Genomic DNA, 26,306 nt, shown 5'->3' with positions numbered 1-26,306 from the left:
GTATTTATAAAGCAGTGGCAGGAACAGGCGAGCAATATCGGGCGTACCACAAAATATCAAAAGACACGAAAGAAGTAAATCGAACAGGCTCGGCTCCCTGAAGCTAACACTATAAGAATGACTTCGTGGTGACAATTATTATTCCCAGCTGTAAGGGCCAAAACCTATTATAAGATTGAGCCTCGATGCTAGCCATGGACACTATACAACAATATGCAGACTGGCGGTTGACCAATGCAGCGTTGTTTACAGCCTCATCAGTTGCAGTGCTCATCTTAGTGCTGACAGTCAAGAGGACATCACACTGTGAATTATGTTCGCCTTGGCTATAGCGGTTGATTGATAATTGATGCAAAAACGTGGTAAGTACAAACAAGGTACGATGGGGGCTTTAGAGGCCGCACCCTGATGTAAGATCATATGAGAAGCAAAACCTTCTAGTAAAGGCTCTATGAAAGCCGAAGCTGTTCGATTTAATTCAAACGCAATGTTCGATCATATGAATAACTTGATTTTGTGTTGGCGAAATAAAGTTAACCTTTTCATCAAAGTCAGTTCAAGTGCAAAATGAGGGCATAGCCTAATAGCATACATGGTACAACTTAAAACTTGTGTACTGCAAAAGTGTTGCCACAAAGTTGGCAAGGAAATAGCACAAAAAGCAGAATATACAGCAAACAATTGCAATAGCTAAAGGACTTTAGGTAATAGTGCATTCGATAAGGTAGAACAAGTGCGTAAGAAGCATGTGGACCACATTGCATCAGGCAAGTAAAAGAGTTAAAGCAAAAATCGTGTCGCTAATACCAATTTAAGGGGTTGATCTGCAAACGCTGGAATTCCCATGGGGGCTAAGCACGAGCCCTCCAGCAGCCCACGGATGCGGCCAGATTACAACTGGCCACCCCCCATCCGCGGTGGGAGCATGCAAAAATCGATTTTTCAGTTCCCCTGCAAACAACATTGTCCAACCAAAACCTCCCCGTGCCACGGCCGAAGTTACTACGGTATCTTACCCAAATCACCCCCGAGAAACCCAGTTGTCTGCAGATCACTCTACCCTCCCTTCTACCCAACCGGCGCACGCAAATGCCGCCCCATTCATCCCCGGGGCGACGAATCTCAACCCGACCAAACCTTCGAAACTTTCTTGGATGTACAAGTCGGATTTCAATCCTAGCATCTGGAAAAAATAATCGAAATTGCTCTTGATGAATAGTTAAAAATTCCAATTACTGTATTCACACATTAGTGTACGACACCCAGATAGCAAATCAGTCGTTTTTGCACTGCTTCAATGTATAAAGACGATTGGTTCCTGGATACCTGTACAATTCATCAAAAATTTATTTTTGAACAAGGCATAGCCTACAAAGTTTGCGGGTAAATTGACTCAAAGTCACCAAATTAAAGCCACCACATCATGCATCATAAAAAACTTACTCGCAAAAGCATGCCTTTGAAAAATTCGTATTACAGCAGAATGTTAGTAAAAGCCAGAAAGATCGAAGTGAAGTGAAAAGCGCATTTGATATTCTTCGCAAAACGAATTGCCGAACTCCCGCCGTTTCCTGTCAGCAAGACTCAGTTAACAAGTTTTCACCATTAAAGTTGTCCACGGTGGAGACAATTGTCTCTAACGTTGGGGTTAGATAAGCAGAAGCTTTCAAAGCAGCTACTATGGTTTAAAAATAGGATTTTTGTAAAACTTTTAGGCCTACCTACGTTGATGTAACATAGCCTACTTACTTGGAGTTAGCATCTTACGAAACAAAAACAAGATAAAGAGTTTCAAAACCAAACATATCGAGATTCTGAAAAATGTTTTCGGTTCGAACAGCCCTAGTCTGCATAGATTCAAAAATCACGGTAAGAGACAGTTTTTACTTAAGCTAACGTAGCAACCAAATGCATAGCCTGCTCTAAACGGAAATTTTTGTGAAAACAACCGGTACCTTGGGTAGATTGATAAGGTGTGAATGTAGTGGTGGGTTCGAAGGTGACTTCCCTGGTGGGGAGGCGTCGGCAGTCCGATGGATTGCCCCTCCTAGACGGATCCACCAGTCGGTACATCCGTCCAACCCTGCTCCCGGAGATGGAAACGGTGGCGGAAAGGATGTAGACTTCACCTGGAGAAAAAAATTATTGGAAATTATTTAACACACAACCTGCTAGAGAAAAAAATCGTGACACGTTTTGATTGTCAAGATCACGAAAAGAGAAGTCAAAATTTAAAATCTTTTTGTATCGTTGCTGTTTGGACCATGGATGTAGACCTGGTCTCCATCCAAAGCTGCATACATCTGCTCCAACACAATGAAGTAATTTTCTTAAGGGGGCAGTTCTACTTAGAATCGCATTTTTCGTGCTTGTCATAAATAACAATCTACACACAAAAGTTCACCCACAAACCCCAACAAACCATATTTATTTTGGAAAAGGGAGGAAACAAGCTATCCAAAAATATTTACTTTGTCAGGCTGGGGCAATCCATTAAGGGTTTATACCATTTTGAATTTGTACATAAAATCAACCGATTGTCTCCATTGCAGCCCTAAAAATTCGAAAATGGCTAGAGGTAGGGACTTCAAACTGCATGGTGATCTAGTAGAGTATCCTAGCCATAAATTGATAGAGGGGATTTCTTTTTAACTCTTTTATTTTTTTAAATATAAAAAATTTCATAATTGCTATGTATCGAGAGCAAATTTAACTTCAGGATTTGGTAATAAAATATTTATTACTCTGAATATTGAAACAAAACTCAATCATTATGTGCGTAAGGGCCTACTGTACATCTGTTAAATTTTTTTAGCCAATTCTGACAAGTAGTTTTCTAGAAGAAACATTTTTAGTGCATAAAAACATAACTTTGAGTAAATCGCATTTGAAAAATAGAATTAGTTAAATTTATGCCTTTGACTTTAAATGTAACTTTTTTTCTTCTATGTACATTCACAACAACTAAAATATACATAAAGAACAAAATACTGAGTTTACACAAATACAAACCTTTTGAAAAGGTGGCGCTATTTAGCTTACTCATTATTAGATTTTGTCAGGGAAAATACAAAACATCTTGCAACTAACATTCTCACAAAAATGCAAATTTTTATTCACATTTTAAACTGAGGTGCGTTCAGAAAACCTTCCGTTTGAAGCCTAATGAGGGCAAATAGGTAAAAACTGACTGCATATTCGGAATCTACGATAAATTTCTAATATATATGAATAAAAAAAAAAAAAATTGAAATTTTTTTTTCTAAGTAGGACTGCCCCCTTAAACCAAGAGCTGCAATTGCAGCATGTTACCTGCTTCATCTTCTGCGAAAGTGTTTATGTATCTCGCGTAGTCGCTACCAAGCCCCCCATTAATACACAGGCTATCCCCACCCATGCAAATGTTCGTGCGTCGCCAAACTCCATCATCGCCTTCTTGCAAGAAGAACAAGCGCCTGCGAAGGTAAATCGTGATGAAACAAAATAACGTTTGAATTTTGTTGTTTCAACGTCGAAATGAGTGAAAGAAGATCAACTGAGTGAGAAACCACCAAAAAATAAATAAATGCTTTTCAAGTAGTGCTACAGTAGAATATTAATAATATTGGCAAATGGAGTAAGATGGTATGGACATGTGATAAGGAGGGAGGAAGGAAGTTTTCTTAGAAAGGCACTAGATCTAAAGGTGGATGGGAAGAGGAAACGCGGTCGTCCAAGAAGAACGTGGAAACAACAAGTGAAGGATGAATTTAAAAAAGTCGGACTGAAGGAGGAAGATGCAAGGGACAGGGTGAAATGGAGAAGAGGGATAAAAACAATTGCTGCGCGGAAACAATCGGCCACCCCCACTAGTGGGGAACAAACCGACGATGGATTATGATGATGATTGTACAAAACACATTGAAAATGAAGCAATTTAAAATAGAATTGGAGCGCAAGACAGATGGGCAAGAGATTTAGTAAAACCTCGGGACATATTTTGAGAAAATCAGTGGACCAGCTACATCGATTGAAAGAAACGCAAAAGAAGAACTTGAGGAGATGATGCAAGTTGATGGGGTGACTTATCGAGTATCAGAGAAACAAAAAATCACGATAATGGAAACTGTTGACAACCAACCGGATGCTCGGAGAGCAAGAAAAAGTGGGTGGTTGCCGAGTAAAGACCTCTGGTGAAAATCCAGTTCGAGTTACAAGCATGGTTGCTTGCTTGGGGTAAATGTGTCAACAGGAAAAAAAAACTTTAAGGTTAAATCTTGTATGAGCAGTTGTTCAAGTGGTGAAGATATTGGCAAAATGCGGCTGGAGTTATCGATGACCACTAAGAAACCTATATTTGAATGATTTCAACGACAGATATAAAGATGATTTTCTTACCCGTTGTCCCAATCTCCAAATATATAGCGGCCCTGGAGATTTGGTGACTGGCAACCCCTGTAAACGTAGCCTCCAGTGATTGATTCTCCCACGCTGTGTGTGTACGTGTTGATCGGACGAGCATGGTTCACTGTGGAGAAACGGTACGAAACGTTCAAAGACAAACTTGTTAAAGACAATTCGGAAACGAATAAACTCGTAAGACGTGGCCTTGTAGCCCTAAACATGGCCTCCAACAACTCATTACACCACGAGGTGTAGAAAGGAAGGCTTCATTCTCGACAAACAGGACACATCTCAACATGAGGATTTAGCTCATTACCTAGTGTATAATCAAAATTGGTTGATGCTGATGATGACTAATTGACTATCTCAATAAAACATAAGTTTTTTGTTTTACCCACCGATACGTTTGCAGTCTCGGAAGCAGTTATTTCCTTCATAACCATTCCAACCGTAATTTCCACCGGGGACGATTATATCGACTTCCTCCACAGCGCCCTGGCCGACATCGCCGCAAAATATCCGGTCGCGACCGGCGCCTGGAACAAAGCAAGCGATTTGGTAATGAATTCACTGTCGATGTTGACAATCAGGGAACAAAAAGTGTGGATCAGTCTGAAAGTCAGTTTTTGAAATAAGCGGTTTCAAAAATCCAAGTAAAACAAAAAATTGAGCTTGTTTTGAAGTGCCTTTGTTTTCTACGATAGTAAAATTATAACATAACTACATAAAAATTATAATATTAGTAAAATTACAATTGGGTGTCCACTCCAGTGGTGTGACACAGCCCATCAATTCAACGACGACGTCAAGCTTTGACAAAATGAAAACTTTTTTGGTTTGTGTTTGACGTCATACGAAACAACGACAATTAGCCAAAAATAAGTTTCGGCACTTCTTTCAAAGCGGATAATTGAATCTGCAATTACATTTAATTTGCTGTGAAACCACATTTTCAAATGTTCTTATCAAAACAAGAACTGAAAGAACACAGGGCCTAAACATTTAAAAATTAACAACAGATAACTCAGTAGCCTACTTGAGTTGAAGCTATCCACATATTTCAGCCCCGACCATAATACAAGAAGAAACAAGCTGCCATATAACTGAGCTATACATTGTATACAACCAAAGATTGAAAGGTTTGTTCGGGTGAATGTTAATAGTACCAGCAATGTACGGTATGCCAAGCTGACTCAATAAATTCATTCGGACATTTAGTACGGCTGCGTTTCACAATACATTCAGTCGGCATACCCGTTTCTGGATGCCCGCGGTCAAGGGTGCACCTCCAAGGGTTTCGAAGCCCGTAAGCATAGATTTCTCCTCTTGCTCCAGGGGTCGACACAAAAGGGTTGTCCTCCGGTATAGTGTAAGCCTGCCCTTGGCTCGCGTCGTAAGAGTCCACGTTGATACGAAGCGCTTTACCGAGCAAGCTTCCCCTGCGAGCAGAACAAAAGTTGTATGAATGGTTGAGTGTTCAGGAAAGAACTGCAAAGCTTACCAGGTTGGAAGTTCGAAAAAGCCATGAGACAGAGCATGGGGATACGAAAGCTCACGGCGATTGCTTATTCTCACGACATTAGAAGGACGGTAGTTTGTACCGCGTTAAACATGCGGATCTTTTTAAACTGCAGAAAGTTTTGTAGTGCGGCTGGTACACTCAGCTACAGAAAACAGTTAGCAAATGTTACGTAGAGCATAATTTAGAGTAGAAGATAATTAAAGAATACTTGTTTGGAAATACAGTCGACAAGTTACCAGTAGGCTGTTTTTCTCAGCAAAGCCTTTGCAGTAGGCTAGATGAAAAGCAAATATATGGATACTTGAATCATAACAAGTGATTATGAGCATTCAGTGAATATCCATGCCTGATGGTAATAGTGCAACGCAGGTTATCATAACAAGGTTTATTAAATTACTATAGGTGCCAATTGTCATTTTATGATAAACAGAGATTATTTACGATAAACAGAAGCCCTTCTATTGTCAGACGTAATAAAAGCCTTCGTATCCTCTCGGCATAGCGCCATCTACAGGCATAATTTTTGGGCAAATCACAGCCACTAAGAGTACTGGACAGTATGAGCTCTATTTGACGAGCTCCTGTTGATATCGTGCTTGGAATGCTGACACGCGTTCTTCGCTCCTGGACTCATCAATTGATTTGGGAGGAGATGCGGGAGACCATTAAACCGACTTCCAAGGAGAACAGATTAAGACGCTATGGGCACATGCTAAGAAGAAAGGGATATTTTCTCAGAAAGGCATCGGATTTGTAGATGGATAAGACAAAACGGGAGTCCAAAAAGAACGTGGAACCACCAAGTGAAGGATGGGGCAAACAAGGCCGAATAAAAGAAGGAAGTTGATTAGTTGCGAATAACAGAATGAGATGGAGAAACGGGGTGAGAACAATCGCCGAATAAAAAAAATCGGCCACTACTCACTATAATAGGGGTCAAACCTAATTTGGAAGATATTGAAGAAAAATAAAAGCATTTGAAGCAGCATCTTCAGAATTACTTTAAAATGCTTCACTCTAAAGCAGAGCCAATTAGAGATTATTCGAAGGACAAAACTTGGCTGTAGGATGACCGCAAAAACTCCGCAGACTTTTCAAGCATGATACTTTATTAGAAATCTGTGTACGCTGAAGACAAATACCCCAAGATATGTTCGCCGATACAACAGCAACAGCTTGATAATGAAATGATTAAAAGGTCGCTTACTTGTTCTGGGCGTACCCGAACGGGTCATTTGCACTGCCGCCATCTCCAGTGAATATCATCAAGTAGCCTCCGAGGAAGAGAAGCGGACCCCCATTGTGGTTCGCGTACGGCTGCGAGATCTCGATGATCCTGCGTTCTGACGACACATTGCCTCTATTCATGTCGTTGTCGGAAAGCTGTTGGACACATGACTTGGAAACATGAAAACTTTGAACAGTATGTTCGTTTCGTAGATTGTAGAAGCACTGACTAATATTGATATTTGCATTAAATAAAAACAATGACAAAATAATAATGATTCAATCAAGCCATGTCGTTTTGTGCTTGGTGAGCCAAGCAGTTATCTTTTTAATTGTTTCAACGTCAACTCAGCTCCGTTCAAAGCTCAGTTGGTTACGCGCCCGACTCAAGATCACGCGGCGCTGGTCCGGATCTCCGGGTGTACGCTTGACTGAGCAACATATTTCAAGACTGCTCTCCATTTAGCGGCATCGCGTGGTTGGAATAATTCCCCGGCAACAACACAAACAGAAACTTCACTCTGAAAATCCGGCCAATCTCTGTGACCAGCCCTGCGTCAGTGATTCAAAGCCTCTACAAGTATGCGAAACTACCAGGGTTAAGCTCTCAAAGAAGCTTTTCCAGTCCGAGGATAGAAATTCAATCAATCAACTGACAATACTTCTGCTGCTTTGAACAGTCTGCTGTGTTGCATCTGTAATTGGACAGTTCTGTATTTTATCACAATTGCAATACCGTACAGGGACAAGATCATATAATAGTTGATGTGACAGGGTGGATTTTCTGCTACTGTTGTAAACAGATTGTTCCAGTCCACTGGGCACCGCTGAAAAAATTTGCACTTGAAGTGCGTTGCTCAACCACGCGCGTCAAGTTTTTAACCATGATTGATCGTGTTGCAACTGAACTATTGTTCAAAACTGACAACCAGACAGCGAATGAGTCGTTTTTTACACTGATGCAACGTCTGCACACACTGAATCAATGTAAAAAACGACTCAATTGCTGTCCCGAAAAGAGCATTGTTGAGAACGCATAATGAAATATGATCAAGAATTTGTCACTTGTTCCGCCAAACTTACACGCACTTACCCGGAATTCACTGATTCTCACGACATGTCTGTTGTTAGTCCGACTGGTGTAGTAGAGATAGAATAAACCGTTGGCAGAAAAGTCGGGATGGAATGCAATGTCCAGCAAGCCACGCTCATCAGATTGCCTGCAAAGCAATGACTGGGAAGGTTATTTCCGCCATTTTGATGACTCATCATGATATATAAGTAGTTGCATTGTAAATCGCCTACAGCGGGTGACGTATCTAAGTGTAATGCGCAACAAGAATTCGAAGAAATGTATTTTTTATCTAATTCTAAACAAGCAATCATCAATGTACTAAAGCGGTTAAATTATTAGATAAACGAAATTTGTACTGTTCAATTAAGTGATATCAACCGTGTCCATCACAAGAGACACCTGAACTGCGTCACAAATCAAAGTCTAGAACTTTCCTAAATCATGACGATGACGGATCATAATGCCAGAGCTCGCTCAAAGTAAACTCAAGGTTAACCAGACAATATGATGGAAAGTCATTGGCATTGCCGAAACTACTCAGTTGTCAGAGCATTCCTAGCCGTAAAATCAATCGTTTTAACGTTGATTCAACATCTGGATAAGCCTCAATGTTAAAAAGACTGCTTTGCTGGCTGGATTTGGATACTTTTGTTTAGACATGCTATGATGTATTTTTTGTGTTTCTTGGGTGAGCTGTTTTATCGCAACTGGTGCAATGACTAGTCAACCTTGGAACACCTTGTCCATATTCAAATTGTTTGGAACTAGAGCTTTCAGAGGTGTAATAAAACTGCAAGATAATGATGTTACCTCCCGCTTTCGTACACATTTGTTCTGATGTCAATGAACGGCGGTGAGAGCTTGGTGAAGTTAGCCAGGTAAACCCAGACCACGCCACGTTGTTCCACCACGAACAACCTAAACAGTGACAACGATCACTTGGTCTGAAAACTTGGAACTGAACTCGGTTTGAAACCACTTTAAAATAGAAAACGAAATCCACCGCAAATCACAAATCGTTGAGTTTCTAAAACGTCACTCAGAAAGAAGTGTAATATTGCAGCCCAACGTCACTCAAAAATGGACAACTATAGTTACCCAACGGCAACGTCACTCAAAGAAGGAGAAGTGTAGTTGCGCTACCATCCCAGTTCACTAACATGTGAAGCATGTAACTTAACAACAGTTTAGAATATATCAGCCAATTCAGAAAAGTGTTTTTGTTCGGCAAGGTCAAACGAAAATGCTAAATAGAACTCTGTCAAAGCATAATGAAATGAACCTGCGAGTGCCGTCATTGGCAGGTTTGGCTGAGGTTGGGTTGTACAGGTCGTTGATCACTTCCTTCACACACAATTGTAAGCAGCTCCCTTCAAAAATAAATGATCTATTACTATACCGTGACTGGTTTGAGAAATGAAATGAATTAAGATATTGATTTAGCTATTTAAAATTTTAGATCTACACTATTTAAACAGAAATATACTTGTTATTTTATTGTTTATCTTTTAGTTTTAAGAACTTATGATTGATTTAAATTTCCTTTCTAGATATGTTCCAGTTGAGGTTTTTTGTAATGTAAAACGCTAGCACATAACAGTTTTTACAAACTGGGTTTCATGGATCTGCAATTTTCTTTCTTTATGCGGATTGTCAGTATCAAGATAAACAATAGAAAACAGCTTCCAAATAATCACCTTGCCGCTAAAAAAGAGAGTCCTTTCCGGACGCAACTTTCCAAAAGGTACCAATAAAAAATCCCCTTTGAAATTCATTTTATGAATGTAAAAGATGATCGATTTGCTGTCTAGGTTTCAAAGGGGAAAACAATCCTATTCACCGGACAGCAATTGCATAACAGCCACAGCTTGCGAGTTGCGACAACCTTTTGCATATTTCGTGGACAACACGGATTGAAATAAAAAGCAAAAACATAGCCCATATACGATCTATTTTACACAAACCCTCCTACAGCACTGTTCTATAGGCAGGCCCGTAGCCAGCCGGGGGCCAGGGGGGGCCTCGCCCCCCCTGAAAAAAATTTCGCCCCCCCTGGCAAAATCCCAACATTCTTGAGCAACAGCTGCAATTATAATGATTTTGCCCATTTTCGCGTTGCAGAGCTCCAACTGGCCCAATTAACTACAATTGTTTTGTTTAGTTAAAAGCTATGATGATTAAACAATTTCGCCCCCCCCCCCCTAACTCCTCCTTTGGCAACCTCAACAGGTTCAATTCAACCAAGGCCAACACGTGTTACGTTGGTAAAAAAATTGTCAGAAACTGTGTAAAATAAAAATGTTTTGGGAAAGAATGATAACCTAACAAAGAGGGAATGGTTTTCCAGCAGGCCAACAAACCGGTACAAATTAGGCTATACTTAATTCTTACCATTCTTAAATACTTACCATACTTAATTCATACCCATTATAAAAGTAATTTGCGTTCTTCTGGTGACTATTTACTAGGTTACCTCCTGATGTTAAAGATTCTGATTCTTGCTGCTTACTTTATTCATTTTATCAGTACGTTTTTGTGTTGTGCCATCGTTGCTGAACAGGTTGTGTTAACCTGTTTTAGCCACCTTGATAAAGTCAGTCGTGCTGACTGACGAAACGTCGGAAATACAAAAGCTAGTTATCATCTTTAACATCAGGAGGTAACCTAGTAAATAGTCACCAGAAGAACGCAAATTACTTTTATTATAAAATGCCTGGTGAACAGTCTCTCTCTGTTTTCATACCCATTACTTACCATACTTAATTCTAAGGGTCAGTGATAACCAATCTGTGCAGTGATAAACCAAATTTGTGCAGTTAAGCAGTGTTTATTTTTTTTCTTCAATCCAATCAGTGTAAATAAATTTTGTTTCTAGTTTTCTGATCTGTGAAGTGTTCAACCTTGCAGCAGATATTGCTACATTTGAATCTAGCACTGCCGTTTGTGAGTGTGGATTCTCAGTGTTAACAAGGGCTGACGCTCCCACTAGACGGAGCATGTTACAACCAAGACAGGCAAACTTAGTGCTTATGGCCTTTGAACATTCTGTATCGAAATCTATCGATTTAGACTTGTTTGTGAGACGGCTTGCATCCAAACATCCGCGAATGCAATTGCAATAGACTAGCTCACGGTTGTATAGGCGGAATGTAATCATATATATCAAAATCCTCGGCACTAGCTTCTTCGAGCCAGTTAAAGTTTTTGCTCGTAACAAGTACCGTTATTTATACAACAAGTCAACAATTGCTTTGTTATGTTGATCATTGTAATATGGTTGCCGTGATAAGAGACCAGTGTTGGTCTTAACCAGTGGCGTAGCCAAAGGGGGGGGGTTACAACCCCCCCCCCCCTTTTGGCACGCGTGTGACGTCACGATATTGAGAATGATGCTTTCGGTCTCTTTATGCTTGAGCATGATGCTTTCAGTCTAAAAAAATTTGCCTAATTTTAAACAAAACTGCATTAAAAGAGCGAGTTGTGCCAATACCAAACATTCAAACATCTCAGCCAGGAATTAGCAACAAGAAAACATAGAGACTTAGCTTTATTTCCGAAAAATGCTGAAGAAAACATGATCTTATCCTTTTGCTATGCCACCTGACAGCACCATTTTACAGGAATATTCATACCCACATTTTTGTTGAAAATGCTCTCAGAATGCACCAAATTCAAAGTAATTTTTCAAAATTTTCGGGGGGAGGCCCCCCAGACCCCCCGTCGCTGGGTGTCGTCTTAGGCCAGTGGTTCTCAACCGGGGTGCCGCGGCACCCTTGGGTGCCATTTACAATACTCTTGGGTGCCGCGAGCTATTTTTCATATTCATTATTTATCTGTCTCAATTGGTTAGCTAGGACAGTGGTTCCCAACTCATGGGTCGCGACCCAAAGTTGGGTCGCCTGATAATTTTTTTGGGTCGCTTGTTTTTCAGGCATATTGTATCTTGGGCGAAAAAAATAACAATAAAAAAAAATTTAAAACGTGATGAGATCGATCACAAAACTGGAAAAAATAAACACAAGTCATGAAGCGTTTCATGTCGAGACATCGGAAAGCTTTGTAGCATGATCGTAGTGCAAGAAGTTTTAACAATTTTCGCTTTTATTATTATTATTTAAATGTAAACCTAACAAAAATTTCAGTCTCAAACATACATTAACTTGACAAAGTTACGGGATATATATTGTAACGTGCACTATTGTTATGTCACAAATGCCATGTCGGACAAACTATGACAAAGTTTTCCACACGTTGGACCACGCATAGTCTGGTGTGGTAAAACCCATCAAAGACAAAGCCCCAAGTGCTGTATGGACTTATTGCTTTCTCCACAGAGAGGCCTTTGCTGCAAAAAAGCTGTCTCAAGAGCTGCACGAAGTGTTGAATGATGTGAAGTATGTAAACTGTGTAATCAAAGCAAGTCCACTAAATCGGCATTTGTTTTCGTCTTTGTGGATTCTGATTATTATCAAGCATTGCTGTTGCACACAGAAGTGCGATAGTTGTCACGAGGTCGCGTCCTGAAGCGAGTTTGTAATTTGCGAGAGGAGATTGCTATCTTCCTGAGGCAACAGAACTGCGTGAGATTAGCCGAGAAGTTTTTGCAAGAACATTTCAAGGCAAATGTTGCTTACCTTGCCGATATATTTGACTCTCTGAATTCTCTAAATTTATATACGGTATGCAAGGCAACGGTTTTACGGTGATTGATCACGTCGCAAAAGTTTCTGCTTACCACAAAAAACTCATATTCTGGAAAAGTTATGTCACCAGAGATGAGTACGATATATTTCTTCAGCTAACGCAATATATTTGTGGCAATGAAGTTGATATTAAGCAAACGAATTAGACACCTGGAACAGTTTGCCAAAAAGTTTGTGCACTACTATGGAAAATCTGTAACACTTAATAACCAAAATGATTGGATAATTGATCCATTTGTTGGAAAAGATCTGCCTCAACTTTCCATCCATGTTCCAGAACAGTTATGGACATAACGACAGAAGTAGCAAACCGTATTTCTTTTGCGTCCTTCAAAGACAAATACCACAAAGATTCTGCAAACATCCACTTTTGGGCTTACATGTACAAAGTGTATCCTACAGTTTCACAATTAGGGATTCAAAAACAGATTCCATTTGCAACAACTTGGCTTTGTAAGATTGGATTTAGCGCCATGTGTGCATTGAAAACTGAACAGCGAAACCGGCTGGAAGTTAAAGCCGACGTGCGGCTATGCCTAAGCAAAATAACGCCTCGACTTCAAAAACTCACTGACAGCAAGCCAGCACAGCTATCTCATTAATGATTTGATAAACATATTATTTTCGGAAAAAGTTACTGCTTTTGTAGTGCTGTTTGTTTGCAACACAATCTTGTATGGCTTTTAAAATACTACGACAATTTGCTTGGGTCGCAAGATTTTACCGAACTGAATTTTTTTTTTTAAATGGGTCGCCTTAAAAACGAGTTGGGAACCACTGAGCTAGGATATTGTTGCTAATGAAATTTTCATTTTTGTTTAGGAAATTTTTGTTACATCATTAAAGGCAAACTCTAGAGGTCTAGAATGTACTGTTGCAACCTAAAATCAGGGCTAAAGTTTAAATTAAAATTAACTCTCTCCCTTCTCTAACCGCTTATCGAGCCCAATTTGATCCATTCTGGAATTACTCCTTTTCATTTAATTATTCTTGTAATAAAAAACATTTAGTAAGCCCAAAACTCCGCTTAATAAGCCCAAGTTTCGATTGTATTTGCTTGAAATTGTGTAAAAAAGCGTCACAATTTACTATTTTTATCTTGCATTCCACAATTTCACGCTTTACTACGCTGCTAACTCAGTTCTTAATGTTGATCGTATGGCTGTAAAAAGCAATGTTCGTTGCTGACACAACTCGCAAAAAAACGCAATTTTCGGTGCACCCCAAAAATGGATAGCGTAGAACAGGAAAGAACCGATCGTTGTGTACAGTTGTTATTTGGCAACTTTTAACCATAGTACAGTTGGTCATAGTCAATTATGCGTATAAGAGTGGCAGAAATTTGTCCCCTGCATAATAAACACAAATCGTCCGGCCCTGAGGTGGGCTTAATAAGCGAGGACTACTTGTACTTGCCTTTCCCGATGGGCACGCACAAGCGAACTTGCCTGCTTTTCTCCAGGTTGCATTACAGCGGAAAGTCAAGTAGAGAAGCTATGAATAGGTTACTATTTTTAATAGTCTTTAATATGAAACGGTTGATGTATGTTTCAACCACCTGCTGCATTCGAAGTGAAAGATCGTTGGTCCACCACGGGGTGACACAAAATATTTTTTTTCTGCTAAAGGGTGCCGTAAGCCTAAAAAGGTTGAGAACCACTGTCTTAGGCGAACACGCCGTCGGGCTTCGCCCGCCGGTCGTCAAAACCTCTCCTTTCAAAATTCCTGGCTACGCTACTGGTCTTAACACTAAACTGACATTAAAATTAGTTTGCGTTCTTCTGGTGACTATATACTAGGTTACCTCGTGATGTTAAAGATGATAACTAGCTTTTGTATTTCCGACGTTTCGTCAGTCAGCACGACTGACTTTATCAAGGTGGCTAAAACAGGTTAACACAACCTGTTCAGCAACGATGGCACAACACAAAAACATACTGATAAAATGAGTAAAGTAAAGCAGCAAGAATCAGAATTAAAACACGCAACGATACCTAGAGGTTAAACTAAATGCAGTGAATGCCTAAAACCAGTAGGCTACTTTCCAACAGCGTAAATTTATCTATCTATTGGGCCACTGTCAAGAAACGTTGAAAAAACATCAGACAAGACAGAAAACAATGGGATTAGCAATAACAATGGTAGAGAAGACGCACTGAGAATGGAAAAGGTGAAGCTAAAGTTAAAGTAATTTTTTGTACACAGAGGGGAAATTCTGACCATCTTTTTGGTTAAGAGCATGTTGTGCCTTCTGGTTTATGTACCATTTTTCTGTGAACAATCTTTTTGTATAATCCTTTTCAGTTTTAAGAGTGGTGGCGTTGGTCCAAGTAATTTTATGGTCTGAATTTATAGTGTTTGCAAAGAGCGGAATGCTCTGGACGTTGAAAATTAATAGCCTAGCTCTTTGGTTGAAATTTAATTTAATAATTTTATTACCAAATGCCTGGTGAACAGTCTCTCTCTGTTTTTACTAAACTGACATATTGCAATTTTTGTGGATACCGGTGTTTAAGAGGTTAAAATGCCAAAATCATTCAAATTTTTTCGGCCCCCCCTTGCTCTACGGTTTGGCTACGGCCCTGTCTATAGGTAAACGTATGTGTTTTTAGACTGTGATTTCATGTTGATAACGAAAACTACAGATTTCAAAATTTTTTATCGCCCCAGCAATCCATGACTTTTTGCTGCTCACCTCTGACGTTAGATTGGCCAAGTCCTGTATTTCTTGTCGTGTCTTTCAGGATGTCAGGATAACAATAATTTGGGTCAAATTCCTTGATTGGACGAAGAGAAGGAATGTTTTGCACCAGGGTGCCACATTCTCGCACAAATGCTGAGTAATAATCTGGGCACAACGACGGAAAATCCCTGGCCATCAAAGTAGTCTCGGCAAAATAAAGATGGGCAGCATATGGCGAACATCTCTGTGCAACAACATAACAAATAGTCATAAAAACACGATCTAATCAAAGCAGTTACATTTTTGTTCCTTTAATCAACAAACAAACTCTATAAATCAACCTCTCTCAACACCGGATACGTCAAATGTGTAATGATGATCAATGATCATTGCCGCATTCGTTGTGACAAAACAAAGTGAAATTACACACTACACAATGCAATAGCTTGTGGAGACAAATGCAACACAAAAGGCTGCAGGAAACTGCGAAAGATTGTACAGTTAGAACAGACAGCTAATTAGTCGTTTTTTACATTGATTTAAGGTCAAGGTTCAAAGTTAACTTCTAGAGTCGTTAAATCAAGGTAAAAAAACGACTGAAAAAAAACTGCCATTTTCGCGTTGATTTAACGTCTGAAAACGTTAAATCAATGTAAAAATGAAGGATTTTGTTGTCTGCTGCTGCTGCCCTTTTCAGATGCCATTACGTGTCTTGCCCAAACACAGCCGTATGCCTTCGGCGGAAGTTGAACCAATAACCTTCAGAGCAACAGCTTCATCATTCCGTGACAATAAAAGGCAATATACAAGATAACGTGGCAACATTTACCTGACACAAAATAGATTTAATGTATGAGCTACAAGTTGAGTTGTCAGAGAGTGAAAGAGTGTCTCGAATCTCATTGTATTCACTCTCAATAGCATCCTCATCATTGCAGCAGCTGAAACTCTTGTAATCGGAACACAAGCTTAACTGCTTCTCCGGCCTAGTAAATCAATAACCACAACAAAGAGGGTCAATCCCAGATAGCAAATCAACCGCTTTTTTTATTGGTTTAAAGTCTGCAGACGTTGAATCAATGCAAAAACAGTTTGATTTGCTGTCCAAGAATTGCACGTTAAAGTGAAAAGTTATCAGTTTGTATACTAGACACAGAAGAGAACACACATAACAATCTTCAAGTCAGTTTTTCATAAAATTTACTATCTCAATCGTATTTACTAAAAAAGCAAAGTTACATAGTAGACCTATGACATTTAATAAAACCGAAAATTTAATAGTAGTCAGTGACATTAATTTAAGAAGAATTTTACTAAGCTCTTTGGCTAAAAACTAGAATATGATATATGAAGAAATAAGTACGACACACACGACATCGATCGTAAGTTCCTTAATATCAATCTTTGTCAAATAATATTGTAAAATAATTTAGATATATGGGCAAATTAAAAAAGAAAATAGCTTGTTGAAACCGGAATGGCCCGATTCGGTGAGTCCGATCCCTTAACGGGGGATTTTTTCAATTTTTTTTTTAATTATCGGGTACCGTGGCCTAATTATCATTGCCGTTTTAGGGTTAGGGGTTAGGAGTTAGGGTTAGGGGTTAGAGGTTAGGAACTCACCGAATCAGACTCACCGAATCGGACTCACCGAATAGTAGCAGACCCGTTGAAACAATGATATTAGTTAATAGCGTTCTAAAGCGTAACACAAAGAAAGCAAGCGCATTTATCAGTCAGAAAAATTTGTCATTTTTGTGCTGAAAACACAAAAATAAAACAAAAAAATCGCATTTACCTGAAAGGTGGTTGGTAGTCAAGGCATTGTGGGTGACCAGATACCAAACCAAGAAAAAGAAAGTAGAAGTAAAAATAAAACATAGCCTACAGAATTTGTTATAGAAAAAAACACAATAAGTTAAGAAGGATAAAAAACACATATTGTACTAATACTCAAAAACTTGGATGTACCGATGCATAAAATTATTAATGTGCTTTTACAGTGGATAGCTTGACACAGTTGGCCATGGTTATAATTTGGCAATCAGCTGAGCACATATCTATTCAACTACAGTATAAGTAATTAGACATATTAACTATTAAGTGTAATATATTTCAAGAAAAAAGTTTGTTTGTTGTGTGCAGTTCCCATCAATCTCAACCATAAAAAGACCATGAACATATTCATGATTAATTTAAACCTAACAAACTTATATATACATTTTTAAAATGAGTTTATACTTATTAATTGAATTGTCTATTTAATTAAGATATATGTATTGATGCTACCGTATTTTAAAGAATGTAATTTAAATTACTTAAGCAGAATCAATCAGTGATGATAATCCACGTACATATTTGAATACTCAACATTCAGTTCAGTTAATTGGTAAATGTTCTTGTGCACGAAAGCATAAGTAAAGTTTATTCCAACAGATGCATGAAACAGAAAAGAATAATACAAATGTAGTAGCTACATACAAAAAACACTTGCATCACTGACCACTTGAAACATTTTTGCATGATACAGTACATAGTATGTGTGAACAGTAAACACTAAACAAGCATGCACTTCGACTATGAAAGCGAAATTATGTTTTCAACTGGCAAAATTTGCTATTTATTGTTTTAACGTTGAAGTGATGTCAAAACAGGACTGTTTGAGATGGATGTTCGGTAAACGAAAAGAAAAACTCCAAACTGGCAAATTTGCATCATTAAATATTTAACTTGAAACGTTCTTTGAAAACATGCTCTCACAGCATCAATTAAAGTCACAATTGGAGTTAATTACAGCAGACCATCACTATCATAACAAACAACATTTTTGCTCTCACCTGGAAAGCAAGTTTGTTACTTCAATTAATTGTGGCAATAAAAAAATAATGGATGACATATTCACACTATTACACACATAGAAGATATTTTCTAAGTTACCATATGTTTGGTAAATGCCTCTTTTGTTTTCATTGCCAATTTGAAAAACGAAGACTACTGTATTTTTTCGTACTGATCTTGCAATAATGACAGCATAAGTTATATCACAAATGCTGCATGAAAGCAACTAACAAAGAAGTTGTTTTTAAGCTAAAGCGATGTCAATGTCTGAATTTCTTTTTTAAGTTTAGAAAAGGCATTTTACGACCAAACATATCAGTGCTGTTAAAAGGAGATACATTTTCATCAGAAGATTTTAAGTCACTGAGATCTGACGTTCTGATGTCAGCCAAGTCCGAAGTGCGTACATCACTGATGTCAGACATATGGAATGAGCTTTCCGAACTCATTTTCACTTTTCGCCGATGTATCCTTTCAAGCGATGAAGATTGAGATGCACTTGGTGGACGAGGTTTTTTTCTTCCTGATTCAGATGCAAGGGAGCGAATTATAGGAGAATCAGACGATGGGGCAGGAATGGGTAACTTTGGAGCACCGCTTACTAAAGTTGTGACAATTGATGCAGCAGAGTCATCAGTAGGTTTGGAGTCATCATCATTGTATGAATCTTGTCGTGGTGACAAGCTGCTTGGAAGAGGCTTGAAATGTGTTATTATATTGTCCTCCAGTACATCAGTCTCGTTTATAGTTCTGTCCTCAACTTCCATCAACTCTTTTTCAGGTTCTTCTGGAATTGAATCTCTAGGAGTAATGCCAAAAGAAATGCTTGGTGAAATATCAGAAGCAGATGGTTGGGGTGAAAAATCTACAGTTAATCTGTTTGGAGATCCTGCTTCAGTATTTTCTTGTGATGCATCATAAGCTGTGTTCTGTGCAGAAGAGTCCAAGGTAAGTACCGATGCTGTGCGATCATAAGACCAAGACCTTTCCTCATCAAAATCATCTGAATATTTGTATCTGTTAGTAGGGTCTTCGCTTATTGTCTCAGCAATTGGAAGTCTAATCTCAATACTTTGACGACTTAGAGCTCGAGGAGAGGCTCTTTCATGAAGTTTGTCCAAATCTTCAACATCACTTTCAGGTGCATCTAAATCTAAAGCCACAGAACGACTTTCAGATGATAAATCTTCAGAATCAGAACTGAATGCATCTTTTGTAATGTTGGGCATGGTCTGAGTAAATGTTGATGCCAACTCTGGAGGAGGAGGTCTGCGCTGCTCCATGACTTCTTTCTTTCTTGTAAGAGGAGACTTTTTAATCTTTTTCGGCTTAGCCTGTTGTGTTTCCATCCATGAGCTAGATAATTTTGCCGTCTTATTTTGAGATAGCCGTAGTAAATGAGTCTTTGTTAAACCATAACATAGTGGATATCTCCTCTTTTCTTTAGATGTTTGCTTATTGGTGTATTTAGTTGATGTTGATTTTTGTGAATGCTTGGCATTCACTGTTATAGTTTGATTCCCTTGTTTTTCTTGTGCAGAAAATGGCCTTTGAGCAATGACTTTCGCAAACAATTCCGCAGTAGGTTTTGACACACTTCTTTGAGCTGGTGCAGATGAAGGCCGGTTTAGTCCAAGTTGCATGACTTCTTCTATCAAACCTTGAAGAATGGGAAATTGATTTAAATGTTTCAAATCAGTTTGTGTTGCTTCACATTTTTGTTCTGATAAAGTATTTATCTTGATCACTGCTTGAGTTTCATCTCTCCACCTCTTGACAGTTTTTTCCCGGCTCCTCTTCAAATCACTGTCCACTTCTGATGTATCCTTCTTTGCTTCTGAAACTTTTTCAGTATCATGCGAGCCTTGATCAATTTTAGAATCAGATTTGCTATGAGTTTTTGTATGTCTCTTTTCAGCATGATAATATAATGCAGGAGGACAAACAATATTGTCCTCATTCGGAAGAGGACCTAAAGGCTGAGGTTTGCAAAGAGTCACTTCTGGTTTCTTGCTAATGTCATCCATCTTAACAGATTTAAGATGTGGCAACATGGAATGACCCAAGCTGGTAAGTTTATATGCCAGCTGCATATATCCAACAGCATCTTGCAAAAAATTAATAACTGTTACAGAAAGTGCGTTACCATGACAAGTCGTTTTGTACAAACCATGAATTTGAGCATCTTTTATAATTTCTTTGATTGTTTCACCCAGGTCTATTGAGCTGGTTCCAATGCTCGCTTGCTTTGCAGGATTGTTCGTTTGTTGATCGAGAACCACCATATAAACAGGGGTTTTACTTAGTCTGTTGTAAAGTTCGGTGGGACTCATTTTAAACAAGCAAGACTTTCCCTTTCCAAATGCATACTCATTTGTTTTACTATGCTTGACTTCATTGAGCCTGATGACGATCGTTGGAAAGTCTAAAAATGCAATGGCAACATAAGGTATTCCACATGTTATTCGCTTACGTAGTTTCAATCTTTCAATTGCTATTTCAAAACAGAACACAGATTCCATCTTCAATAGTTTCAAGTTTTTATCTTATTCAACTTTACCATATCATGATATTTGTAAATATTGTATTATGTCTGACCTTTGGAATAAATCTGTTTCAAAACGTTAGGTTAAAAAGCTTTAAACAACCAATTAAAAAAAGGTTGGATGTTACTAAAAAGATGTTAAATTGATTTATTAAACAACATAAGGATCTGATGCTGCCTACAGTTGAACTCCATATAAAAATTTGGGCATCTTTAATAGTTTCTTTAAATTGTTTCACCCAGGTCTATTGCAATGTATCTTGCAGTGTTGTACTGCGCTTTATATGATACACCACAGGTAGGCTAGTAATTGACTCAATTTTCTTGGTGTTTGTTCTCTGTTTATGATTTCCTTGGTAGTTTCTATTTGTTTGTTTTTTTCTGCTGTATTTTACTAGTTAGCCTATTATTTAATTTGATATAAAAGGTGAAAATGCACTACTGTGCTCGCTTACATTCTTTGTCTTTGCTTACCATTATTATTGATAAGCTCACATAATAATACACCAAAAACAATAAACTTTAAAAATCAAAGTCAATGCAACATTAAATTAAAAATAGAAGTTTAACAGGCCTCTAAGCTTCTCTATTTTTCCGGCAACCAAGCATGGCCTTCTTCCCGGCAGCCAGAATAAAAAAATCATTAAAAAATTAGTGTTTTTAAAAGTCTGTTAATTAATTTTCAATTAATTAATTAAAGTCTGCCCCGATAGCTCAGTTGGTTAGTACGTGACTTCTGGAACGAAGAAGCTTCTAGATCAAGCGGCGCTGGTTCGACTCTCGGGATGTGTGCTTGAGCAACGCACGTTAAGGATTGCTCTCCATTTAGCGGCATCTAATAGATGGAAAAATTCCCCGGCAACAAAACTTTAAATATCGGAAACTTCACTCTGTCAATCTCGGTGACCGGGCCTGTGTCAGTGATTCAAAGCCTCTACAAGTTATATGCAATACTGCCAGGAATAAGCTCTGCAGGAAGCTTTCCCAGTCCGAAAATAAGTGGGTGTCGAGCTAGTCTTTGAGTTTTTATAGGTCGACGGTCACACTTTTGTCGGCAATATTTCTCGTGGGCGTGTGACAGACTTTGCCTTGTTTGTGAGGCTGCAAAAGTGAAGAGAAAAAAGTTTCACATACAAACGCAGGTGAAGAAAAAAACTTTGAAATACAAACGATAGTGAAGAAATGTTGGTGTGTGAAAGCCGACAATCAAATATGGCCTACCAGTGGTCCAGCACAGTAGTTTCGGAGACCATTTAATGACTTCTTGGCAGCCATGGTAGCCGGGAGCTTAGAGGCCTGTTTAACTTAGAATAGATGTCCCGTAAGCATGAAGAACTATTTTAATGTGTGAGTTGTTAACTTTAAAAAGTTTTTATTTTACTTAAAAAAAATGTATGGTAGGCTATATACCCAGTGCAGACCAATGCAAGCTAATCATTTTCTGAGAAATATATAACAACATTCTCTGTAAAAGAACGCAACGTCAAAACAAATTGATAGCAGCTAGTTGTTAATAAATTCATGACAGATTAGGCTTCATTCATATTCTTTCCATATATGCTAAAAAAATTAATATGCATACTTGATCCAACAAACAAAAACTGTATTGTCATTGGGTCACACACTTCCGCTTCGAAAAACCCTAAAAGGATTTGGTTTGGTTTTGCATCTTTATCCTCGGACTGACAAAGCCTTGATAGGGTATTCCTGGTAGTTTCGCATACTTGTAGTCTAGGCTTTTGACGCAGAGCCGGTTACTGAGATTGACAGAGTGAAGTTTTCCAATTGTTGAAGTGTTGTTGCCAGGAAATTATTCCATTTACTAGGTGCCGCTAAATAGAGAGCAGTCCTGAAATGCGTTGCTCAAGTGCACACCCCGAGAGTTGAACCAGCACAGCGTGATCTTAAACCGGGCGTGTAACCGCTGCAGTTGTGCTCTCTTCACATGTATCAAACCCATCCCTGACCAAACTAATAGCTTTTAGAACGTTGGTCAAATGTTTTCACTGTCATTTCACTGTTAAATCTAGAAGACACCTTGAGCCAGGACATGAAAACTCTCTCAGCCTATCTCCAGAACTGGCGACTGAAACTCAGCGAAACCAAAACTGTGGCAGCAGCTTTCTACCTCCATAATCAGGAAGCTGATCGTGAGCTACACATCCAGAACAACGGAAAATCTCTGTCCTTCTGCCCCGAACCAAGATATCTTGGGGTGACACTGGACAGATCGTCCACATACCGCCACCATTTGGTGTCACTGCGCAAGAAACTCACATCCCGCCACTCAAGCGCCTGGCAGGTTCTAGCTGGGGGGCGAGGGCTGACACTTTGCGTATAGCAGCCTTAGCCCTTGTCTACTCTTCAGCAGAGTACTGTGCACCTGTTTGGTGTCGCAGTGCTCACTGCCATAAACAGCGCCCTGCGCACAGTGACCAGATGCCTGTGTCCCACACCATTGGACAATCTCCCCATTCTCGCTGGCATCCAACCCGGTTCAAAAATATTCCCAAGAACCTCTGTCAAGAGTGTCAACACCACTGCATATAAACTGGCCTAGTTAGCAGTTCAAAGTTTGACAAACTACGTCTACTTACTTACTTCACAAAAGCTGTCAACTCTTCAGGCCCGTGGCCGGCTGCTACAGATACAACACTAGAAATACCGTACCAATTTGTTGCAATGTTTTTGTTTGTTGTTCAACCAGTTTTTATTTTCGAAAATATCGTTGTAGCGAAACTCATTCTTGCGTGATTATTAATCGAGCGATATTTCTGTCCCCAGACCCGAGGTGTAGAGGAGCCGGAGTTGGTTTGGGTTTTGAATCTTTATCCTAGAACCATGCTCGGACTGACAAAGCCTTGATTGGTTACTTCAAGTAGTTTCGCTTACTTGACGCAGGGCCGGTTACCGATATTGGCAGAGTGAAGTTTCCGATTGTTGGTGAAATGTTGTTGCCGGGAAATTACTACATTTACTAGGTGCTGCTGAATGGAGAACAGTCCTAAAATGCGTTGCTCAAGCGCACACCCGGAGAGATAAATCAACGCCGCATGATCTTGAGGCGAGCGCGTAGCCACTGAGCTAACAGGGCTTTGTGGCCGTGCTAACTACTGATATATAACCTTCTACATAATTTTTCATTCAGGCACGTTTAAAACCTATCAAGGTTTTACCACCTTCTCCCGTTCATTAACGTGCTGGTATAGGTTTATATCGATTTTTGTAGTTAGCATCTTTTTCGTCCCGGACGCGTTAACGACGAAAAATTGATTGATTGGTTGGTTTATTTTGTTGTGCAATATTATAACAGCAAAATCATTAAATGATGCAGCACGCTTAACGAACACAATTGAAACAAAGAAAAATAACAAACAAATAACAAAATAAAAGTAAAAGAAACAAACTTGCATCCATGATATGTCAAAATTTCAAGTTCCAATATTAGGTGTATGACAGTGACGTTCGGTGGCTTAAACCGTTGGGAAAGCAACTTGGAAATATGCTGCAGCAAGGTAGTAGGCACGAAGGGCGTAACCGTCGGGCGAAGCCCGAAGGCGAGTTGCCGAAGGCAACACTTCCAGCGGGGGGTCTGGGGGGCCTCCCCCAGAAATTTTTGAAAAACACTTCCAGTTTGGTGCGCTCTGAGAGCATTTCCAAAATAAATCAAAAATAAAAATCTGTCAAATTGTGCTTCGCCTATGTCGTGATCATACATCCATTTAATATTTAGAAGTCATGAACAATCTTAATTTTAACGTTGCAGGACCAAAATCCAGTGTTAGACATGGAATAATAGTTGTCTAAATATTTAATTCGTCACGAATGTTCATTCTCAGATATTCAGTTAGGCCTACACTACAAAAACTAACACTTAGGCCTAAACATTACAACCGCAAGCAATTTGTACAAAAAGCTGGATGTGGATAAGTTTGCCTCCTGCGTATAGAAGCTTAACGAACTAAATATTACATCCGCACCTGAACGTTCATTGGCGAAGTAACGTTATATCAACGCTGTAAAAAGGGAAAAGGCATGACTATGAAAGCTAGTAGGCTAAAGTACATGGCGAGGAGACATCAAAAAACAGCAACAATCCTTTCGGCATTATGATGCTGTGCTGTGTGTACCGTGACGAGAGACCATTCTGACGAGTTAGTCTAGCTAATGTACGCATTGACGTCACTGAGAAAGCACCTCTAACCATAACACATCTGATTGGCTAAGCAGCTGGTGACGTTTTGCAAAACGAGTGAGGATTGGATAAAACGAAGGCGTTTTTTGACATTTTTGAACCTGGGGAAAGCAACTTTGATAGTTGCTTCCCTGATGCTTCAGTGATTGTTTCTGACAGAAGCGTTTGCGTTAATTGGCATTTATAGGCAAGACATGTGGTTTGGTGAGGACTTAGACTACTCACAAGCGTTACGAGTAATTCTAGTCACGAATACAGTAATTTTCAAGTTAAAATAGACGTGATAAAAATAATAAGAAGTTAAAACTAGAATTCAGTCATTATATTTTGCATAGTTTTCGCTCAGGTAAGCACTGCTTTCCTCGCTTTCCCTCACTGATCGTCACTGGTGTATGATAGTCAACGATTAAAAGCTTAAAGAGTATCGGTACACATTAGTAAATTACACTGCATTCAACTTTAATATTCTGCAATTAGATAGTTTTTGTAAAGTTTTTTAAATGAGTCAAAAGATTTTTTTTTAATGTCTAGTGGGATTGAGTTCCATATTTTTACTCCACTATACCTGATGCTTCGTTGAAGTTTTGTAGTAGCATACAGAGGAACAAAGTAATTATCATTTTTGATTGAACATCTAGCTGAGCGATTATAAACGTTTGATTGATGATTGATTGATTGAATTTTGGACCTAATTTGGATAGAGATTGTAGATCATGGAGATGCAAAGCTACAAATCCACTTTTGGCTTATCCAGAACACTAGCAGGCTTAAGTTTATTGTAATCTACAAATTAATATACTTTTAATGGGTTATATACAGGGATAGGCCATATATCCGTGGTTATATAAGAAGAGTGAAATTGATTTTGGATTCAGAGCCGGAATTTCGGTTTTCGGCCAGAGTCGGCGTGGAACTGGTTTTTGAAACTGCCAGGATTCTTACCAGAAGCAGAAACTAAATCGGTGTCGGAGTCTAGGTTTTTGCCAGTTGATAGCCTACTTTTAACATGCAAATATTTAGCCTACCTACTCAGCCCAGATGTTATCTTTGTCTACCGTAGCCTATATGGTTTTAATTTCCAAGCAGTAATTTTTTTGCTTAAAAATAGGCTATGCTTTTCTTTTCGTGACAGGGG

General features: G+C 39.0%; 2 protein-coding genes across 4 annotated transcripts; both read right to left on the bottom strand.

Annotated features, from left to right (window-relative positions):
• Positions 1-52: 52 nt before the first annotated feature.
• Positions 53-16,556, bottom strand: LOC145780989 (HHIP-like protein 2). Of its 2 annotated transcripts, XM_082592681.1 has the most exons (13): positions 16,423-16,556; positions 15,606-15,837; positions 9,490-9,577; positions 9,018-9,125; positions 8,226-8,352; positions 7,113-7,288; positions 5,638-5,822; positions 4,782-4,919; positions 4,378-4,507; positions 3,313-3,455; positions 1,956-2,129; positions 1,444-1,571; positions 1,045-1,183 (listed from the first exon to the last, which is right to left on the bottom strand). In XM_082592681.1, the coding sequence occupies exons 2-12, from the start codon at positions 15,787-15,789 to the stop codon at positions 1,474-1,476; spliced, it is 1,551 nt and encodes a 516-aa protein (XP_082448807.1). In that variant the 5' UTR covers positions 15,790-15,837; positions 16,423-16,556; the 3' UTR covers positions 1,045-1,183; positions 1,444-1,473. The 2 variants fall into 2 exon arrangements, with proteins under 2 accessions (XP_082448806.1, XP_082448807.1); XM_082592680.1 differs by lacking the exon at positions 1,444-1,571 and having other exon boundaries at positions 53-1,183.
• Positions 16,557-17,483: 927 nt separating this feature from the next.
• On the bottom strand, positions 17,484-23,673 carry LOC145780988 (uncharacterized). Of its 2 annotated transcripts, XM_082592679.1 has the most exons (2): positions 23,578-23,673; positions 17,484-20,856 (listed from the first exon to the last, which is right to left on the bottom strand). In XM_082592679.1, exon 2 carries the CDS (start codon positions 20,762-20,764, stop codon positions 18,692-18,694), a length of 2,073 nt encoding a protein of 690 aa, XP_082448805.1. In that variant the 5' UTR covers positions 20,765-20,856; positions 23,578-23,673; the 3' UTR covers positions 17,484-18,691. The 2 variants fall into 2 exon arrangements, with proteins under 2 accessions (XP_082448805.1, XP_082448804.1); XM_082592678.1 differs by lacking the exon at positions 23,578-23,673 and having other exon boundaries at positions 17,484-21,036.
• Between the last annotated feature and the right edge of the window lie 2,633 nt (positions 23,674-26,306).

This window comes from Aplidium turbinatum, chromosome 12, assembly GCF_918807975.1.
Source record: "Aplidium turbinatum chromosome 12, kaAplTurb1.1, whole genome shotgun sequence".
In the NCBI taxonomy this organism is placed as follows: Eukaryota; Metazoa; Chordata; class Ascidiacea; order Aplousobranchia; family Polyclinidae; genus Aplidium; species Aplidium turbinatum.
Note: the sequence above shows the minus strand (reverse complement) of the source record. Positions and strands in the feature narration are given on the sequence as shown.